This window comes from Lissotriton helveticus, chromosome 10 (assembly GCF_964261635.1).
Source record: "Lissotriton helveticus chromosome 10, aLisHel1.1, whole genome shotgun sequence".
Taxonomy (NCBI): Eukaryota; Metazoa; Chordata; class Amphibia; order Caudata; family Salamandridae; genus Lissotriton; species Lissotriton helveticus.
Window position 1 is genome coordinate 669,870,266 of NC_136071.1, and position 17,121 is coordinate 669,887,386.

Consider the following 17,121-nt stretch of genomic DNA (forward strand, 5'->3'; position numbering starts at 1 on the left):
TTTGGCTGAGTCTCCCACTGGACCCTTGTGGACCCTGGTACTGACCCAGCGGTCCGCCTCTTCAGCAAGTTTTCTAGGGTTAGATATCTTGCTATCAATAAGGTGCTGGCGCAGCTCTGGAAAACAGTTATTAGACAAGTGCTCCCAAGCAAACAAATCATAAAGAGCATCATAACTTTCCACTTTGCTGCCCTTTACCCAACCATCCATGGCTCTGCAAAAATATGACACATATTCCACCCACGTGGTACCAGGCAACTTCTTACATTCTCTAAAGGCCTGTCTGTACTTTTCTGGGGTTAGGCCATACCTTAACATTAAAGCATCTTTCATATGAGCATAAGACATCCTATCCTCAGCAGGCATGTCTAACAGGGTATCTCTTCCCTCATTCACAAAGCGACCCCACAACCCCGCTCCCCAATCCTTCTCAGGGACCCGGTGGGCCAACAATGCTAACTCATATGCTTTAAACCATTGACCAATATCCTCATTCTTCTGAAAATCTTTGATCACATCTTTAGGAAAATAAAACCTACTTTCTGCAGGCACAGATGGGATGCTGCCACCAGAGGGATTCAATTCTAACTCTTTAGCTTTGAGCTCCAACTCCCTCATCCTGGTATCACGCTCAAAAGCTAACTTCTCTCTTTCAAACTCTAACCTTTTGATCTCCATATCAGCTTCTCTCCTGCCTCTTGCATTCTCTATTTCCAACTGCCCATTTATCTTAAGTTTTGCCATTTCCATGTTGTAAGCTCGCTCTTTCTCCCTTTCTTCTCTTTCTTCAGGAGAAAGACCCTTGGAGGAAACACTGCTGCCAGGAGGGGATGTGGGCCTATTCACTGGCACCTCCTCTTCCCCTTCCCCTGGCGGTACCACCACCACATCAGAGGGATCTCTGGCCTCTACCCAGGCCTGCAATGCTTTGAGATATTCTGGTTTGTTTTTGCAGCCTGTGGTAGGAACTTTAAATTGCTTGCAAAAGGATTTCAGATCCTTTAACTGATAGTCGTTGATCTTACTCCTATCAAATTCCTCCTCAACAACAGGTGTAGTGCCTCCAGCATTACTCATGGTCAAAACTGGCAGTTTCAAAAATCAAGTTCCAGGAAAGCGGAGAACAAAAATAGAATCCTTCCAAATTAGATTGTGGCTGCGCTATGGTCTGCTTTCACTATGTAGCGCACACTAATCACTGCACATGGGTCATAAATGCAAAGTTCAAATCCTCACCGCTGACCCACCAATGTTAGAAGCGGCTGTCTCTAGTTGGCAGAGGTATACACTTCTGACAAATAGGGACACACCTTTTCTAGTCAGGGCAAGAGGATCACACACTTAGATAACCCCTGCTCACCCCCTTGGTAGCTTGGCAAAGCAGACAGGCTTATCTCAGAGGCAGTGCGTTAAGCAGTTATGACCACATACAGTAATAAAGTGAATACACTACAAATGGACACAACACAGTAGTATTATAAAAATAAGGATTTTTATATAAGGCTTAGCACAAGACCAAATAACGACAAAAATATACCACAGTCTTAATAAATACTCTTGGAAGGAAAAATAATAGTTCAAGCACTTCTTAGCACAAAGTCTTTAGTATCAAAAGCAACTCTTCTTCTCTAAAACACAGTTCTTGGCAACAATGTAACCCACACGGGAGTCACACGACGTCGAGGCAAAGTTAATCCAAAGGTTCGGCGTCGACCGCGAGGAGCGCTACGTCGAGCCTGGAGTCGCACAGACCCCCACAACACAGTACCTTGGAAAAGTGAAGCACTCGATGATCAGCGGCGTCGAGATGTCCGGCGTCGCGTCTTCGGCGTCGATCGGGCCTCGGAGTCGGGGCGATCTGCAGCGGCGTCGACCGAAGTCAGGCAGGAGCAGCGCTCACGAGGTGAAGCAGGATACGGCGTCGTCGATGTCGATGTTGCAAGAGTGAGCAGCGCTCACGGCGTCGAGAGGGCTCGAAGTCGATGCGATCAGCAGCGGTGCAGACACGAGGTCACTTGGAGCTGGAGCCGAACTCACTACTCACTGGCGTTGTTGCTGGCGTCGATCGGGCCCGGCGGCCGGCGTCGAGGAAGCGGGACACTGGAGCCGTTACTCACGATGTCGAGCTGGATTCGGCGGCGTCCGTCGGTGTCGAGATTGCTGGATTCTTTCAGAGGTGCTGGATTCACAAGTTCCAGCAAACACCACTTTAAGCAGATGAAGTCCTTTAGCCCTGTGACTTCAACAGGAGACTGGCACTCTTCCAGCCCTTGGAGATTTTCTTAGCAAAATGCAGGATTCCCCCAACAAACAGCACTCTGGCAGGCAGAAGGGGTAGGCAGTCCTTAGATCAGCAGGCTTCTTGTCCTTAGTTCAGGTTTCCTTGTCAGAAGTGATCTAAATTCTTGGTTCAGGGGTCCTTCTCTTATACCCCTTTTTGGCTTTGATCCCTTTGTCCATGCAGGGGAATTTCCCCCCATCTTGGGTTTGTTGTGGGTGTTGCCAGGCCGAAGCACCTGGCCTATTCACTGTGCAGGGCAGAGTCTTCAGCCGCCCAGCAGGAGCGGAGCCAGCATTGTCACTGGCAGGGGCAGGGCCATCAGTTTCCCGGCAGGAGGTGGGCCAGGAAAGTCCCAGGCAGGCACAGAGTCATCAGTCGCCTGGCAGGGGGGCGGAGCCAGCATTGTATCAGGCAGGGCAGGCTATCAGGAGCTACTCTTCCCCTACTCTCAAAGCAAATGCCCCACTCATCCCACACTGACTCATTCAGACCTCTGGAGCCACCCAGCTCCTGTCACACGCACACCAGAACCAGCAGAGACCGGTAGACAGTTAGACAAGAAAATAGCTACTTTCTAAAAGTGCTATTTTCAAACACAGAGTCCAAAAACCATCCACCCAAACGGATGTGTTATTAAACCCTGAGTTCAGGGATACCAAACTCGACATTGCACCATGCTCCCCGAGCCCGCTAAGATTATAGCATTAATAATCCTGGCAGCCCATTCTAACTGATGGAGAGCAGGTTACCTTACAATAGTGAAAAACGAATATGGCTGTAATTCACTATTAGGACATGCCAACCTTGTCAGGCTTGTCCTACCTTATGCTTACAATGCACCCTGCCCTTGGGCCTACCATAGGGGTGACTAACATGAAGTTAAGGGAAGGTTTAGGGACTGGCAAGTAGGTGTACTTGCGCAGTCTGCGTGACAGTACCAGACTGCACGTGGTCTAGCAATGGTAGACCTTCAGACATACTTTTACTAGGCCGCTCTTGTGGGTGGCACAACACGTGCTGCAGGCCCACTAGCAGCATTTGTATTTACAAGCCCTGGCACTCCTGGTGCACTCTACTAGGGACTGACAGTAAACCAAATAAGCCAAACATGGAATTCAATCAATACAGCAATTTCACATAGGGAGCACTTGCACTGTGGCACTGATCAGCAGTGGCACAGTGCCCAAAGCATTTACCAGCAAAAACATCGTAAACAGAGGAGGCAAACAGAAAAAATGGAGGAGAGACTCATGCCAATGATGCCAGGTCTAACAATATCGCACTTACAAAATGTGCGATGAGAGAGCTTTTATCTCTGGAGAGAGAAGAGTGTGAGCTAAGAAAAGTTAGTGTCAGGACTAGTCTAATGTTACTCATACCTGACGGCCCAGAAAATTATTTGAATGCGGTGACTCACCCCTTCCACAGGTTTATTTTAACTTGTTTTCGCATGAACTTGATTCATTTTAACCTTGGTTTTTATCCTGTTTGGAGTACTCCAGAAAAGGCGTTACCATGTTCTTGTGATCACTTCTCCGAACAAAATACTATGCACTTGGTGATGTTTTGTAGTCACTACAATGATGCTAGGAGAAAGTTCATAGTGCCAATTCTGAAGACGGAGGGTTTCATTCAAGTTAAACCTGCTCTTATTTTCTTACAGCTTTTACAGACACCCAGGATCATGTTTTATGTGGCTAGTTTCCTGGTGAGTGCCATTAGGAGCAGGAATATTAGATTAAAAAACGTGGTTACCCCCTTAAGTAGCATAGACTACGCACTACATCAAGGCACTTTGTTCTAGATCATGGTTTTTAATCAGGGCATATTTGGTTCTTGTTATGTCTGTCCTGCTGGAGTTTTCATTTTTTAGTAGTAGTTGTACTTAGTTTTAGCACTCTTGCACTTTATAATCCACGATGATATGAATTGTAAATACGCAGTGTGGATCTTATTTTTACTGTTTTTAACTGTTTTTATGCATGAATTTCTTGTATATGTATTTTTGTGTAATATTTATTTTTGCCATTGTCTTTATATGATATTAAGTTATCGCAATAAAGTATTTTGACTGACTGACTGACACTTATCAGTCAATACTAGCATAAAAGAAAGGGGCAGATTTGGAAAGACTTATTGTCATTGTAAAGTCCTAGAAATTGTAATTCTCACAAGATTGCACTTAATTGCTGAATAACTATCATCACCGCAAACAAATGGCAACACAAATCTTTTTTTTTTTTACTTGTTTCTTTCCCTCAGATTATCACTGTCTTTATTTGAATTAAAATATACTACAGTGATGACTGAATCAGTATGCAGCTCAAGAAACAGGAAACAGCCTGAAAAGCAGCCTGCACTAAACAAAGTAAATTAACTTGCTGTAGAAATATAATTGAGAAAGAGCTGGTAGATTTTCATGATATTTAGAAGAAGCTTTCATGAGGTTCTCTTTTCTTAGCCATCATTTGTTGTTTCTACTTTCACACAAGATCAAAGAAATTGTAAAACTGAGAAAAACATTGATTTATACCAATGGGAGCCCCAAGAAAAAATAAATAATAATAGATTGCTTAAATAGTGTCTTGGGTATATCAGAACTTAAGTATTGCAGTTAGGCAGCGTAGCAGTAGTCTTAGATCAGGTTTTGCTCTTTCTTTGTGCCCACTGGTTAATTTGTAAAAAAAAAATGAAGTGCTGGGGCTCTCGTTAGGAGGCAGCTTCTACCAGCCCATTTCCCCTGATAGCACTGCCTAAAACAGAATAAAAAACCCTAGAAGTGGGGAGAGGATGTGGTGTAATGGCCAGAGCTGTCGACTTCGGAGCAAGGGAATCAGATTTGAGTTTCAGCATCCACTCAACATCCTGTGATTCTGGACGAATCACTTAATCTCCCTGTGCCCTCCAAAGGTGAATGTGTCCTTAGCTGGTGCTCAAGCACCAGTGTTGATGAATAAGGGCCGGTGCTGAGCACCAGAAGCCACCGGCTCAAATTAAGCACTGCTTGTACAACTTTCACAGCTTTGGCCCCAAAACACAAAACAGGAGTCACCTTTCACCTTTGGAAACTCACTACTGTGTCATAGAAGGATCTCATCCGATAAAAACTTTTTATAGAACTGTGATTGACATGTTTTAATTGAAGACTCAGGAGACGGGTCAAACAGATTTTAGCTCTCAACACTGAGAAAGCTCTGAATCGTTTCTGCCACTTTTGTATTCAGAAACATAGCAGTATCACCAAAACAGCTTTGGGTTGCAACCCAGAGCACACTCTTTAAATGTTGCCTTAAGATAAGGCTGTCATTTCTTCCCAGGGTTATGGATGGCCTCGTCCATCTTAAATTCGTTTTGCTTTGCAATTGGAAGAAAGCAAGTGTTCCCTAGAGCTCAAATGATGGGAGTTGCATCTTTTGCTGTCCTCAGTTTTGGAAAGACCTCCAGGCAGAGTAGTGATAACTTATTTTCTGTGTTATACCCTAAAATTAAATAAAATTTCAACTGCTTAATATTATTTAAAACTTGTTTTTTTCAAGATTTTTGATGAAACTCTGCCTGGGTACGCTCCTGAGGCGATCAGTGCTGCTTTGCGAACACAACTAACGTACTATAAGTAACAGCGAATGTCATAACCAGCGGCGAGTGTATAAAGTCAAATTTACCCAGCAAGCAACTTCCCACAGTAACTTTCTAAAACATTCCCTAAAGTTAGGATATACCTTACTAGATGACTCTCTGATGGTTTTTTAAATGAAAGGAGTGTATATTGTATGTTTATACTTTTATGGTGATTTTTAATCATTGAATAAACAATCCTGACTCTCTGAGTATACTGCTATTCTCTTGTTGAAAATCATGGCACACTGTGAACTAAATTTACCCTCATATGAAATGCTTCGCTGTCCCCTTGGCACACTGACTAGCTAAACTCTACGTGAAAAATAATAGCTTGTTTATGTAGCTCTTTATAACAAGTTTTGTCCATCTCTTGGCACTATAAATAATACTGTTATCCAATTTAAGGGTACTCAAATCACCATTCTTGAAATAAGGGAAGGCTGATCTGATCTTGCAGCGATTCCATATTGTGACCTGCAAGTCACGGGAGATACCCACTGCAAGCATTTAACTCACTGAGCCATCTAGCCAATATGAAATCAAAACTAAAATCAACAATTTATCAATCCCATCAAATGAGAATAACTTTCTTGAAAGTTTCTCTGGGTGTAGGAATGTAGTCATGAGTAAAGCAGTGACAGGCAGGGGTGTTTTATCCCCCCCCCCTCCTAATCCACTCCGGAACTGAATGGACAGGTGGGGTCGAGGGGGCTGTCCGTTTGCCCCTGAAGGTTGATCTGCCAGAGCTTTTATCGCTATGTACCTTGCCTTCATTTCACGCATGACCATGGGCTGCACGTCTCCATGGATACCAGAGGGAACGCAGTCTGCAAAATATGACATTAGGAAATGGAAGTAATAAGCAAATGACTGGGCACGCTTGAAAAGCTGTCAAGGCGCCCGTGTCCAAAGGCGTGCAGGGACAAGATAAAAGGAAGCAAAATGAGGCCTTCATTGTCTGCCTGTCTAACCCCGAGATTAGAAAAGGAAGCCCTTGTGTGCTTTCATTACACTATCCCCTAATGTTTCATTATTTTACTCCTCCGTTACCTCCACAGTTACCTATTGCAGTCACAATCAGCCTTTTTGAGTTGGGAGACATTTGAGTCACTGTTTCTACACGCATTACCTAGCCACGCGGGTGTTAATGCACAATAAATTGTTAATAAAGCAAACACTCGATGCCAGTAAATGAAACAAAAAGTAATGTGTGAAAGCACGTTCGAGCAAACTGATTTTGTTCCATAAAAACGAATTAGTTGGATAAAACTCATTATTACAGTCGGAACCAAAAGCTCTCTGTTTGAAGGACTTTTTTTGCTTACGCTGAACTCTTCTCAGTGTCTCTGCAGAGTGCTTTATGTGGAAAAAAGTGAGACTGTGTCCTATGAAAGTGAACGTGTAACAATACCCCAGAGTGCATTATTATTGGGTGCAATAAATAACACCTATTATGAGTTGTCCAAGAATAACATGCACATTCTGGTGTTTAAAATCCCCAAACCCACCGAAATCCCATACAAATCTCCCCTGCCAAAATTTAACAAAGCTTGAGGTCATTGACGGATCTGATAATTGTTGGATGCGATAAATAACTTCCCAATTCGTAATTTTGACCTGTGCACAAACAGGGGTTTACACCAAGGGACTGATTATGCCACCGACCCACTTGTAATCAGGTACCAAGACTTAGTGTTACATAGTGCTAAGGGAGGGAAGATCGGGGGGCAGGCGATGCCAGGTGATTGACAGCCGGCAGGTGGAAGGTTCTGGGGCAGTGATAGGATTTAGTTCAGGAGGATAGGTGTCTGTGGCGAGAGTGGGTCGGTCGTGTGTAGGCAATGATTGCATAAATAGTCAGTGCAAGTCCTTTATCCCTTTGGATTTCCTATTTTCTAGCCCATTTCCCCTCTTTAGAGGAGGGAGTTCAGCCTGACACCTGTGCCCTTTTAGGCGGAAGTCCAAAACTTTACATTTTTGCTGCTTCTAGCTCATTTTAGTTTGTTTCTTTAAAGTCTCCAGGCTTCCACTAGGAAGAAGTCCATTCGTCCAATGTATTCTTCGGTTTCCTGTGCTTGCTTAGCATTGTTTTAGTTTATTTGAGTCCTGAGGATGGCATTAAATGCCATATTGTCCTTTTGATATTGGGTGGTGCGTCCCACACAAGAGCATGAAGTGACAGTAGGGAATAAAGCAGTTGGGAATACATACAGTTTTTGGGGATCTTTTGAAACACTAGATAATCGAGGGTGGGAAACGTATTGCTGCATACCGGAAAGAATTGTGGTTTTTAGGGCAAGGAGATGTTTGGGCTCAAGCTGACGGCTGTTCCTGAGTATACAACCTTTACAACAAAACTTTTACAACGAACTACCATTACAATGCAACTTTTACAACGCAAACTATTACAACGCATTGCGCTGGGGGGCGCTCTAGGATAGGGAATAGGTTAATTTACTATCCAATAAACTTCCCTAGTGTCCACGGGGACTGGAGTTGGAATAGTAAATTAAACTATTCACTATCCAACACCCAAAAGCACTATGCGTTGTAATGGACTGCGATGTAAAAACCGCGTTGTAAGGCAGGCGTTGTAACAGCCTGCGTTGTAACGTCATACATCCCTGTTCCTGTGTCAGATCTGAAGATTTCTGGCCAGGGGATGCTTTTCCGCATGACAGAACGCTTCTCTTGGGTGATGTTTTCTTGTGTTTACTGCTTCAGTATCGCTTTACTGCTGTTTTTTGTGGATGATGATGGGTACATGAGTCTTCTCATTTTGAATGAGTGACTTCTCTGCATAGGTGAATTATAAGGTAGTGTGATGGACCTTTTTGCCTTTAGTGCTTCCTTCCATATTCTGCCCATGAGGTGATTTGTTTAGCTCAATTTTCTCTTGATGGCACAGTGCAGCAGAGCATCTGCGGCTCTGTTTTCAACGTGTGTGTACCCTAGATCTGCCTCTAGTGCTGCATTTGTTAAGGATTGGTTGCAATGAATTACCTTTCTTCCACAGATGCCTTACTGGGCCCCATATTGCTAACAGATTGGTGTCTTCTCCCCAGCCCAGATTTCAGCTTTGTAGCATGTTATTCATCCTGTTTTGCCACGTGAAACGGTTTGGGGATGCACATCACGGTGTTTTTACTGAATTGAATAATGGCCTCTGCTTCACCCTCTGATCTGACTAGAGTGGCATTGAGGTGGTTTTTCCAGGTTAGTGACTTGGATACTGTTACTTTAATGCTTTTGCTACTTTGGTTGGTTGATTTGCTGGAGTTGAAAGGTTACTTTGTGACCTTTTGGCTCATTGTTCCAAGATCTTAACCCAGGATTTCAAGGGATTTGTCTTGAGTTGATGCCTGGCACAGTATCTTAGACAAAGCGCCCTTAGGTTGAAAATCTGGTTGATAGTTGCTAACTATCCCCTGTATCCATCCTGGATGTAGTGGTGGATATAGTAGATTTCTTCCCAGGGTTCCAGATTGAGTGTCATGGAGATTGTTTCCTCGATATCAGTAAGGCGGCTTGTTCTGTATGAACTGGAGTCAGTCACTTTGACATTGTAGTAGAGTGTGACGATCAGGCTTGTTTTCCAAGAATATGGGAAGGAGCTGCTGTTCACAAGGTTTGTGAAAGGTACTGATTGTAGCTGTGAGCACCATTCTTTGAAAGCTTTGGAGCATTCTGGGGGATATTTTGGGGGTCTGAGGTTTTGTTATGATTTAGTTATTGAAAAAAACAAAAAAAATAGGTACATAGTCAAAGAACCTCATACACTCTTCTCTCCTTGGCTGTCAGTCAGAAATTGGTTTGTGTGAAGGATCTAAAACTGCCTATGATGCGAAATTCCATTCTATCAGTTTTCTGTGTGCGGTTAATTATTTAAATATAAAAGAGAAACTATTGCTCAATCCCAGATAAGGATAAAGCATTTTCCAGGTCTGAGCACATATTGGCAAATTTGTAGTTGCCAGTTTTAACTCCTAATCATCAGTGGCCTCTTTTGAATGTGGATCCACATCCATAACTGTAACAGTTTCCATTGCCTCCTTATTTTACATCTTAACATTAGTACCCGGTGTCTATATAGTACTGCACCACTCGTGATTCAATAGTTCAAGGTTTTGTGATAAGAGACACTATTATTGTCCATGTCAATGATACTCTCATTCTCAACCTTGAGAGGATAAGCGAGGCAATGGTGTCTTTTGTTCTGATTCAAATACTATGCACATGGAACACACCAGCTAGCTTAGAAGAATTGGCATTTATCCTTAAGGGGAGTATTTATTATATTTTTATGACATAATATGAATATTTCATTGCCTTTTACTACTCCTTGTACATGGAGCCAAAAATGAAACTTCTGATTTACCTGTAAGAGATTAAAGCTAAATAGTGAGTGCCTAGATTGTTTAGTTTCCTTGCCTCTATTTTGGTCTCACCAAACTTTTCCTAGAAACCTCAGGAGTTTTATAAACTGCAGAATTTGATACTCACTTGGGATGCTCTTCTACTTTGAGAGATATGTCTCTATACAGAGGTCCTGATGTGGTACTCAATGTAGTTTTTAAGATTTTAAGTTGAATATACAAAGTTTCACTGTACTGTTGTTCAATAGCACATTTATACAGCGATCATTCTTTTTATGTAATATGATGGCAGTGGAAAACTGTGTAATAACTGGTACACAGGTACAAATTATCATAAAATCCTTAATTCCAATCCGAGTTTTTCAAAACTGTACTTTAAAAGCTACTGGTGATGAACCCCTCTACTCCAGCTAAATTCTTGCATTTTCTAAGATGGCCTTTATGATGTTTTATCCGGGAATTCTGATTGGTCACCTTCACCTACAAAACCAAGAGTTTTGACTTCACATGGCAGGGTTAATAGAACGCATCCGAAGAGGCAATATGAGAAGACGCTTTGTCCAGTAGATAATTTCAACATTGAACTAGCTCAAGAGGTGTATCCTTGACTCATACAAAACAGACACAAGTATGTTATTTGTCCCCAGAGCTTAAAGGGAAGAAAATCATACAAAGTTTTTCAAATATGATTTGCAGTTAGCCATGTTTTGCAGACATGACATATGATAGAACTGCTGATTATCAAGGAGAAAACAAAAACTTGTGGGAATTTTTCAAACCTTCTGTGTCATGGAAGTAGGTAGTGCATAGATTTCTGGTAGATGATGCCAATGAGATCATTTTGGGGCCATACATGCTAACAAATTTGATTGGATGTTTTCTGTCTAAGTCTAGTATGTGCGGCACTTTTACATTGAACATTGGAGGGCACACTCTATATATTTTGCACTCCAAACACTGTTTTGGATATTCGCTGTCTCTGGCCATGTTGATAGCTTTCATTTTTTTACCAAGAGGCCATGGCCAAAGGACTATTATGACATTTCAGTGACATGAGACCACCTGGCATGGAGATGTCATAGGAAATTAAATGAATCCTCGGGCATTGACTGCTCCCTGTTCTTCCTTTAGAAATTGTAGTTTTAGAAAGAATTAAGTGAGAAAAATGGTTTGGAGAATCTTTAAATCCATCAATCAGGCTTCTTATAAAGCACAACTGCTCACCCTTAAGGGTCTCAAGGTGCTGGGGGTGGGGGTCTCTGCAGATCAGTCGAAGAGCCATGTCTTTAGGTCCTTCCTGAATTGAGGCAGTGATGGTGATTGCCTGAGGTGCAGAGGTAGGGAGTTCCAGGTCATCACCTCAAGGTAGGAGAAGGTAGAAGCTCATATCTTCCAGATCCGCGGGATAGTGGCCGGGGCCAAGAAAGCAAAACTGACTGGTTTACTTGCCCATTAGTAGAGCCGCCTGAATTGTTTACTTGATCAGTAAGAGGTGTTCAAACAGTTTTGAACACTTGCACATCTCAGGGTCTTATGAAGCAGTGTCTTAAGGATGAAGCCACAGTGGCAACATTCACAAACTCACCAATCTCTAAAATGGAGTCTCACTGTTGTTGATAAGCTTGGATTATCAAATGGAGCTGGAATGAGAACAGTTCCGTTTCAGTGTATAAATCAGATCTAGGATCACCGAGAGAAAATGGGCTGTCCATATAATATTGTGTGTATTAAAAGGTGTGTGATATGATCGTTAATACAACACAGTATGCAGTAACACTTTCCTTGCTATGCCAGTTCCTGTATAGTGACTTAGAAGCTTGACAAGCTGCATGAACACATCCACAAATCACATTTCAGTATTCAAATCCGTTTTCAAACAGGTATGGTCTTCACTTCCTGTGGTTATTTTTACATCACTTCGTCTGATTGATGTTTGAACCACCGTAACCAGCAGATGTTATCAGCAACAATACATTTCCTGATCTCAAAGATTCATACAATTATTTTAAACTGGAGTATACACCAGATTCGTTCACAATAAATTTGCACTCAGCAACATAAATCACTAGGTAAGACCTAAGTAGGAAAGGATACCATAGAGAATAGGATGCAGGGTCTTTTATATTCACTGATATAGTACTGTTCATTCTCCAATCTGATTGACTGTACGCCACTCATAGTCCTATACTGTGACTCTGATCTGTAATTCAGCCTCTGTGTTGTAATGTTGTTTCATCTGTGTGAATGTTTTGAAACATTGTTTATGATGAAAGAGGGTAAGTATCTAAATGCACTAGAAATTGATCTCATTTAGGACTGGTTTGAAGACACTGATTTGATCCTCATTTGGCCTACATTTAGACCTCGTGGAGGTGGACCTCTTATTCCTAGAGTACATTTTGAGAGGTGGAATAGCTTTTAAAATGCAAAAGTTAGCCGTTAGTTGGAGGAAGCAGGGTAATCCCTATTCAGCTCTAAATGTATTATGGAATCAAAATTGCAAATTGTGCAGAAAAACTAAACTTTTGATTTATATTCCCATGCAGCTTTAGGCATAAAACACTGCTCAAATCTGTGTGGGAAAATGGCACAGGATGGAGGAAAAACATACAGGAAATGGTGCGCAAACAGTGATTCCGAGGGCCATATTAATCAGTAGTGCACAGGTGCATTGGCACTGGGCCCCAGGGATATGAGGGGGCATCTACATTCCACCCTGTCTTTATTGCAGTACCTAAACCAAGAATGGGGGGCCCAGTTTACATCCGTGGCCCGTGCAGGTAAGAGTGTTGGGGCGGTGGGGCCGGGGGGGGGGACGGGGGGGAGGGGTTTCGTTAGATGATGACGAGCGAAAATTAATTCATTATTCAATTTTCCCTTGTCATAATCCGTCGAATTCCCCCCCCACCCGACCCCACAGCTCCACCACTCTTACCTGCACGGGCCACGGCTGCCAGTTTGCTCACCAGCAAGAAGCCCCCTGGCATCTGTATGATTCCTGTAGTTATTTCCTCATTCCTGAGCATGTAACAATGAGCTAGTTATCCAGCATTCCAGAAATACTGCACCGCAAGGTTTTGAAAATTCCAGCTGCAGAATTATTGGTGCCGTTTCCGAGCACAATTTCTAAAAAAAATTTTTTTTTAAAAAGGGCTTAGAATGCAATGTGTCATGTTGACCTCATTCTCTGGAGCGTTCCATGGAGTGAAGCTAATTGTGTGGCATCTGAAGCCCCCCTTGAAAATCTTTCCATTCTTGCACCTTTGATCAGTAATCTTGAATTCATTTAATCTGCACAGATTTCAGTAATTTGCTTGACGGCAACAGCTCTTGATTATGAAGACCTGAGTGCCATGAAATCGCTCAGAACGCTGAGGGCACTTAGACCTCTCCGAGCCTTGTCCAGATTTGAAGGCATGAGGGTAAGGGTAGACTTCAATGCATTTCCTGTGTTTCTTCTAACACCCATGTTTTCTTTACACAGGAAGTAACAAGAAATATTTTTATTTGCAGGTGATCAGTGTACAGGGAAGCCATGGTACCGGCTCATAAAGACTCAGGGCCTTATTTTGAGGTTGGTGGACTGGATGCGGTAGATGTCCTATCCGCCGAATTACAAGTGCATTATAGCTTATGACACTTGTAATACAGCGGACGGGATATTAGTCAGGTTTTGATGGTGTATCCCTTTTGCCATTCTCTAAATAAGGCCCTAAGTCTTAGACATGTGCACAACTCTTTCCAGGTGTCAAATTGTCACAGCCATCAGAAATTTGTAAATATAATTTCCTTGCTAGAAATTAAAGATCACTCTTCCACACTGAAAATTGGCATCAGCTTGACTTGGTTCAACCTTACTCTAAGGAGAAAAGCAAAGAAATGTTATCATTTTGGTGTGAAAATGGAGTAACGCAACATCCTTTTTAACAGGTAGTAGTCTCAATCCAGATACAAATACATCTGAAATTGGGCAATAGGTTAAACAATTCCCTTTCACTGGAAATAATTCTGGACATGGCTGCATTGAGTCATCATGGTTGCCCTAGAGTAATCTATTTCCTCCCTTACAGGCTGGTGTGTCTTCATTTAGGGAATTGTGTTTTCTTTACAGTGGAGAGACATAAAAAAGGCCCAAATTGGACTCTGTGACTGTAACAGCCTGGAATTTTCCTTTGTATTTCCTTTCAGGTGTCTCTAGTAAGCCTTGTGGCTTCTGTTCTCGGATACGCTGAAATTGGCCCCATAAAGTCCCTCAGGACCCTCAGAGCAATGAGGCCGTTAAGGGCACTGTCACGATTTGAAGGGATGAGGGTAAGATTGCACAGCACTGCCCGAGGTGACTAGGACACATGACCAAGAACTGCTTTGATATTTAGTTAAATTGTCTTGGAGGTTGCCGTGTGAGAAAGCAGTCTCTTTGTCATGTGGCTCATGATAGTTCTATCTCCTCCTCTCAGTAGTCGGATTCATAGATTCATTCAGCAGTAACAACTGTGATTGGCAGTGGGTGCATATCCTGGAATTCTACACCGGCAATGATACTCTTGTTCAGGATACAGTCTACACTGGTGCTTAGTTAATCTAAGTGTCTGAATGCTTAAAACCTAAATTGAAACCAACCACTGAAATTTAAAAAAAATGCCTAACAGTTGAAGTTTGGAACCCACACTAAAAGTGGGTGTAGACCAGCATTTATGTGGTAATCTGGTCGGACTGTATCAAAGGGTATCACAGGGTATCACCCACAGACAATAACACTTTCTGCCACTCTCTACCACTTTTCTACCACTTCCATTCCACACCACATTGCATTAAAAAACTTAAAACATTTCAGACGGGGTAAAGTAACCCATCCAAGAAGTGCTTTCAACAAGCTGCAGTCAGTGGACAGCCAACCTTTTAAAGCTGTGCCTAAATTTTACAGATATTTTTGATTCTTTTTTCATTTTTATTATCAAACATCGAATTCCAGCTTTGTGGTTCTGAATCTCAAAGGCATTGGATTACAAATTTCCTCTGAAATATCTATTCATTTTAATCTAGCATGCCCGGATTAGGAATGTAGTGAACTAGAATCAATTTATCTTGGGATTCCTGGTTTCATCTTGCATGATTTTCACTTAGCTGTACCTCTGCATTTTCATGTTTTCATTCTAGACACATTATGTCTGCTGGTTTGCATTGCTGTTTGCTTTGAAGGGTAAATCTGTTGCTGGTATTAGGAAAAGTTATTTTCCTACCATGCCTTGCTAGCGAGCAATAAAAAAAACATTTTATCAGCAAAGACACCAACAACTGCTTTGAAAAAACAACCAGCTGTTTCTTTATCGACAACCTGGAGGAGGTAAGTGAGAATCGCAGTAATAGTCCGCGTTTTCAACATGGTGAACCAAGTAATGCAACTGAAGGAGACTGCATCCTTTTTGTTCACAATAAAAGGAGTTAGCCATAATTAAACAGATACAACAACTTTGACACAACTTTAGTGGGCAATTGGGTGACATGTGGGCCAAGGCCTGGGAAGTGTTATCTAAAAAGTATGCTCTGCTACTTCTGCTGCAGTATTCTGCCTCAACCATGTCAGAGCAGTTTCAAAACATGTGACATTACACGCTGATTAAATACTTTTAAAATTATTGCTACCTTCTAAACGTACTTGCGCTAAGGACCTGAGCAGCTGCGGGCTTGTGCAGGTAAGAGAGGCGGGGCGGTGAAGCCGGGTGGGGGGGATTTCGACAGACGGTGATGAGGGAAAATTAAATAAATAATAAATTCCCCCCGTCATCGTCTGTCGAAATCCCCCCTATCTCTTGAACCTTGTGGAAAATAGACAAGAAAAATATATACCATTAAATGCAGTTGTGCAGCCGCGGCCCGTGGAGGGAGTTCCGGTGGGGCAGGCAGGCGGGGCGGGTGGGGGGCAGGGTGGGGGGTGATAAACACCGGAATATGGATGATTGCAGGTAAATAACCAATTAAATTAATGAAACAAATTTCGTTCCGTGCCCTGCAGGGCACGAAATTTAAAAAAAACGGTTTATTAATACGGAACAAAATTCGTTTTTATTAATTTAATTGGTTACTTACCTGCAATCATCCATATTCCGGTGTTTATCACCCCCCACCCTGTCCCTCCCCCACTCCGCCTGCCTGCCCCACCGGAACTCCCTCCACGGGCCGCAGCTGCAGTTGTGATTTGAATGATCCTGTAAAACCTCAAGTGTTTGTGACGTCCTGAATGAATTCACCCGTACAGATTTTCCTTGGTGTCCTTGTTTAAGTTGCATGGGTATATAACCAAGGAATAAAACCCTGGCGAGTCCAGCACGCCAAGAGGCAGGTAGTGAGGGATGTTCAAACATTGTCTGAATTGCCAGCAGGGCCGGACTGGCCATAGCGGGCATTGAGCGTTTATCGGGAGCCTGGAAGTGTGGGGTTGGTTTTGCAACAGTTGGGGGCGGTTTAGATACTGGGGGCCGGTTTTGCATCGGTGCTGCATTATCAGCCCCCAGTAACAAGAACAACAGTGCTTCAGACTTCAAACCCCACCCCCACCACAGGGGGGCTGATCTGACAAAATTGCTAGGGCTGCTTTGGGTTCCTAGTCCGGCCTTGATTGCCGGGGAGTCCTCTGTCAAGTTTTTTGTGTTTCTCTTGTGGGGATTGTATTAAAAAAAAACAAGCCATGGTGCACTATATACAGATGAGGGTACTAAAACTGGAAACTGAAATCTCTGCATATGATCCATGACCACAAACCATTTTCTGTCTGGTTCCACAAAAGACCAATAATGAAAAAATGTGGGAAATCGGATGCTGCTGAGGAGAGCGAGCTCTGGAAATAAT

General features: G+C 42.7%; 1 protein-coding gene across 2 annotated transcripts in view; it reads left to right on the forward strand.

Annotated features, from left to right (window-relative positions):
• Window positions 1–17,121, forward strand: part of LOC144784447 (sodium channel protein type 5 subunit alpha-like) — a 1,060,325-nt gene that overhangs the window by 911,918 nt on the left and 131,286 nt on the right. Inside the window, exon 21 of one of the 2 annotated variants that reach the window (XM_078663204.1) lies at window positions 13,575–13,697. In XM_078663204.1, the coding sequence (XP_078519330.1) occupies window positions 13,575–13,697 (123 nt within the window). Of the gene's footprint in view, window positions 1–13,574; window positions 13,698–14,463; window positions 14,587–17,121 lie in introns of both variants that reach the window. The other variant, XM_078663205.1, reaches the window with a different exon arrangement.